Source organism: Nelumbo lutea, chromosome 1 (genome assembly GCF_056320005.1).
Source record: "Nelumbo lutea isolate HS-2025 chromosome 1, American lotus-T2T, whole genome shotgun sequence".
Classification (NCBI taxonomy): Eukaryota; Viridiplantae; Streptophyta; class Magnoliopsida; order Proteales; family Nelumbonaceae; genus Nelumbo; species Nelumbo lutea.
Genome location: NC_142684.1, coordinates 200,017,015 through 200,021,657, shown reverse-complemented (window position 1 = coordinate 200,021,657; position 4,643 = coordinate 200,017,015). Strand labels below are relative to the sequence as shown.

Here is a 4,643-nt window from a genome sequence, read left to right as displayed (position 1 = left end):
TAATGAATTTCGTCTTTATGTGATTTATTTTTGTCATGGAACTATCTTTAAATTTCCATGATCATTTAATTGCCAACTAAAGAGTTTCAATCAGAAACTCAAACAGTGTTTCCTCAAATATTTATCAAAATCCAAAATCTGATTCTGGACCAAAGGGATCAAATGGATGCTAGAAATATGGGATGCCTTATAGTAAATTGTTTCACAATTCTAATTGCATGAACCATGGATAAGTGGACAACCTAAGTTTACTTACAATTTTCTTTTTGATATTATAATTCTGGAACCAACCACAGTTTTAATACTGAAAACTTTTTCTTGTTTTGGTAAAAAAACGAATATATAGCATAAATCACCAACATAAGAGCTATTACAGCGAGAGTAACCGACAAAAGGATATATTTTTTTATTATTATTGTTATTCTTTTATAAGCTAGATAAACGCAAAAGGCAATAATATATGAGATCAAATTTTCTGGCACTCTAGGGCTTTGCGTCATAAAAATTTCCCTAAAATTTGCGTTGGTTTTACAGATAAAGTTGAAATAAAACTTCAGTTCTCTATTTAAACTTAAACAGACAATTTTTTGGGCTGTACTCATCAGATTACTTGCTATATACTGCATTCGATCATTCTACTGCATTTTTACGCTTTTCTTTTTTATTTCTTTTAAGCGGAAATGTTCATCACATCTACCAGGCCTGATGCACTACATTTGTAGCCTTCAATTGTTATTTATCCCTTTAGGCTTAGTTTGGACAAATATGTAGAGTGTAAAACCTTATATTTTGTATTATTTTTTATGTATTTGCATAGTACATATTTGTATTTATATTCCTTCCAAACTAAGTCTTAGGAGGCATTCTCTGTTTATTTTCAGCTCTTTCCAAATTGATAAAGAAGTGCCAACATGATGCATCCTTCTAACAGAAACAATTTCAAAAAAGCCATCATATGGATCGAGTATTAATTTGGTGAACTTCTGATAGTTACCATTACCAATAAGAATAACATGAATATGAAAACTTTAAAAAGATGATACACTTGAACTTAGTAACCACATATGGCATAAGTTCCAAGGTGTTGAACAAGGATAGAATAAAGAGGGACATAGTATCTTACATAACAAGGAAAACCAGAATACATAGAAGAGAGGTTGCCAGCAATATCGGAACTCCAAACCAAAGGATAAAGTTTTTTCCAAGCAAAAGTGAGACACTAAGACCTTCATTTTCAGATGGAATTATGAGGAAATTAAAGTTGTTAGACTTCACATTCTTGACTTCATAAGCCTTCTTCAACCGTTGACACCAACAGCCATTAACCACAGTCCCCCTAAAGAAGAAGAAGAAGAAAAAGAAGAGAGAGAGAAGGAGGAATGCAAAGAAAACCTAATAATTCCACTAACTATTTAGTAAGGGGAGACGCCCACATTGGCGGAAGCGAAAATCCCATCCTTCATGAGAACTTCTTCTCCTTCCTTCACATGAAAAGAAAAATAAAAGAACACAAAAACATTAAAACCCGTGAATATATGTGTGAACCTGCAAAGAAAGGAGGGAGAGCGATGGATGCATTAGAACTTCTAAGGGTGCAGAAGGGTACCTGCTGGCGCACATTACTTTTCTTCACGGTCTGGTCAGGCATGAGACCAAAGTGGATGTGTGGGAAGTGGGCCCACTGAGAAAAAAAAACACACACACCAACAGGAGGACCCACAAATCAAGAAACCATAAATAAATAAATACGCTTTGAAACCCTAGTTTGAGAAGTAAATAAAATATGAAAATGAGAATGCAAAGAAAACCCTAGAATTTTCTTGGATCTTACGTTCTTTGCAGCGGCGCTGAAAGCCTCTCTATGGGTTATATCGGGATTTCCGGCTTTGATGCGTTGGATCTCGTCCCTGCAGCAAATGTAGAGGTCAAGATCATACATCTGCTTCAAAGTTTCAGATTCTACCGTCTCTAGTAACAGTAACAATATTAAAAAGTAAAAAAAAAGAAAATGAAATAACAAAAAAGAAACCTTTTTAAACACTTCTCATTATTACTCACTTGATGAATCGGTTGTACGCGGACGGGACTCTCTGTCTCTTCTCCGGAGCTGGACAGACAGACACATTAAAAATACTTCGCTGACTTTTGTGAAATTCTGCTTTTCTTATCTCCCTATCATCACTTCATCATCACTACTATCTGGTTTATCTATTCATCCATCTATCTACCTAAGTAGTCTATAATATTTCTCACACCCAGATCACACATCATACCACAGCACAAAAACATGGATATATAGAACTTGAGTGCAATACAATAATGGAACTGGTTGTGAAGAACATGCAAATAGAACTGCAAGTAAGAAGAGAAACAAAATCCACTTTGTCTAGTTGATAAGACTAGAAGTTTTCCGACTATCTTCTACAACATTTCATGGTTTTCTAGAGGATCTTGCCTACAGCGACACCTGCAGATCATGGTGTTCAAACATCTGGGTGACACTATAAAAATTCTTATTTCTTTTGACGATTTCAGATGTTACTAAACTTTGGCAAAATGTAGATCTAATGAATTTAAGATAAGTAGACATGAGAATTATAGGTCTTAAACCCGCAAACGGTGCACGGGAAGAAATGATTTTTATAACAGTCACTACTAAAGAGGATCTTTAGTACTAATAAGGGCTGAGATTGCAGGAAAATTAAAGGTTCTATTAATGCATTAACGGCTCTTTCTCCCTTTCACCAAACTATGAAATTTTATCAAGGTGCAGTAAGCCTAGGAGCATATTGTCTAGTTTTCCAACTCTTCTTTTCTCGATTGATTAAGATAATACTATCCTCAAAAGTATGGGGTGCAAGTGTTTTATATATATATATATATATATATATATATTGCTTTTCAATAAGTAAAGTTCTAATATATAACTTTGTCACCGGAAAAAAAAAATGGAATGGAGAAAGAAAGAGAGCATTCTGATAGACCAAAGGAGTTGACAGATAAGAGACTCCTTGTAGAAAATGCAAGGCATCCAAGATAGATAGAGAGAGGGAGAGAGAAGATGCAAAGAATCTCACGTCTGTTAACAGCTGGGGGTCTTGGGAGCTCATCCGATCCTCCTCGAACTGAAACAATTGAGTCATTTGGGTTAGGCTGATCGATCAACAAATTGGGTTGTGGGCTCGGGATTTCTTCCTGAAACACAGCCACGAACCAAGAATAACAAATAAATTCATAAAAAAGCTGAACAATAAAGGGAAGAAAGAACCATGATTCTTTATCTTGTGTTTACCAGAAAATTGTGGGAGGGAGAGAAGAAGGTATTGCCAAGGTGAAATTGATTAGCTGCAGGTAGAAGCAGCCCACGCATGTTGACAGAAAGGAGATTGGTGCAGTGCCCACATCGAACTGTGACGGTCTTGAACAAACTGCTGCAAGGAACGCTCACCTACCATCCATGAAACAAATAAGCAGTTGGATGTGAGAGAAAGATAAGAAAAAAGCAACAGCCCTAGAGAACCCTAATTGGGATAAATTGTGCAAGTGGGGGTGTTAAAAGATAAACAGATGGGTGGAAGGTGTAAACCATGGTGCCACGAGTCAGAGAAGAGATAGACAATTTGATACCGCGAGGACAGTGTCGCAAAAGTTGCAGTGGACGTAACAGAGCTGCTCGGAGGGAGAGAGGTGGTCCAGTGAAAAAGCAGAGGAGGAGGACATCTTTGATTCCCTGATTTGATTGGATTATGGGATTGAGTGGCTTTGATTGATTGACTGATTGATAGATTGACAGATTAACCAACTTGGATATGCTGTTTTTGATTAGCAATTATGAAAGAGGAGCAAAGAAAGAAAGGAAGAAAGGAAGGAAGAAAGAAGAAGAGAAAGAAACAAAGAAAGAAAGAGAAGGGATATAGATCTACTTATAGGGTAGTAGATATAAAGAACCCGGAGGAAAGACTTCTCTTTCCCTCTGCTTCGCTTCGGTGGTGCCTCTGGGCTCTTGGCTCTTGCTTTGTTGTGGTTGTAGTTTAATATATTTTTATAGCTAGTACATGTATGTATTGTAGAAATGTATTGATAGGGGTAGGACTAGGGAGAGCTAGCTAGCTAGGTCTAACATACGCCTGAGGTTAAACTGTAAGGAAATGTGTGGTTGGCATTCCCGATGAGAGAGAGAGAGAGAGAGAGAGAGAGAGAGAGGGGGCAGCACCGTAGCAGAGGCGGCAGAGGTGGGGGAGAGGAGCGAGAAAGGGACGTTTGCATGGGGTGATTAGCTTTCGCTCATTCACCTGTTGTTTTCGTAGTTAAGAGGGTGAATTGCAAAGCCTTTCTCGCTTTCCGAATCGATGCCTCCCTCTTGTAACTCGCGGGCAATAAGCTAAAAATCTTTCCGCCTCCGCCTCCTTAGGGGAATTCACCACCCATTTTATTATTAATTTATTCTGAATGAATAGGAGAAAAACAAAGCTTTGCTTGTACCGATTTGACTACACAATCACACTTATCTCTCTCTCTCTCTGAGACACACATACACATACGTATTCAAGTCAGTAAGCAGGAACAGTAGACAGAGATCCTCTCCTCTCTTTTTCCCCCCCTTACCACCTTTGTCCTTTCCTAAATTTCTATTTCTTTTTGGT

At 37.6% G+C, this 4,643-nt stretch overlaps 1 protein-coding gene across 2 annotated transcripts; it reads right to left on the bottom strand.

Moving 5' to 3' along the window:
* Window positions 1-967: 967 nt before the first annotated feature.
* LOC148880325 (protein YABBY 4-like) lies at window positions 968-4,358 on the bottom strand. 2 transcript variants are annotated; one of them, XM_088962184.1, is made up of 7 exons: window positions 3,628-4,358; window positions 3,293-3,448; window positions 3,078-3,195; window positions 2,059-2,107; window positions 1,832-1,907; window positions 1,607-1,681; window positions 968-1,481 (listed from the first exon to the last, which is right to left on the bottom strand). In XM_088962184.1, the coding sequence occupies exons 1-7, from the start codon at window positions 3,718-3,720 to the stop codon at window positions 1,413-1,415; spliced, it is 636 nt and encodes a 211-aa protein (XP_088818310.1). In that variant the 5' UTR covers window positions 3,721-4,358; the 3' UTR covers window positions 968-1,412. The 2 variants fall into 2 exon arrangements, with proteins under 2 accessions (XP_088818310.1, XP_088818311.1); XM_088962185.1 differs by having other exon boundaries at window positions 3,587-4,017.
* Between the last annotated feature and the right edge of the window lie 285 nt (window positions 4,359-4,643).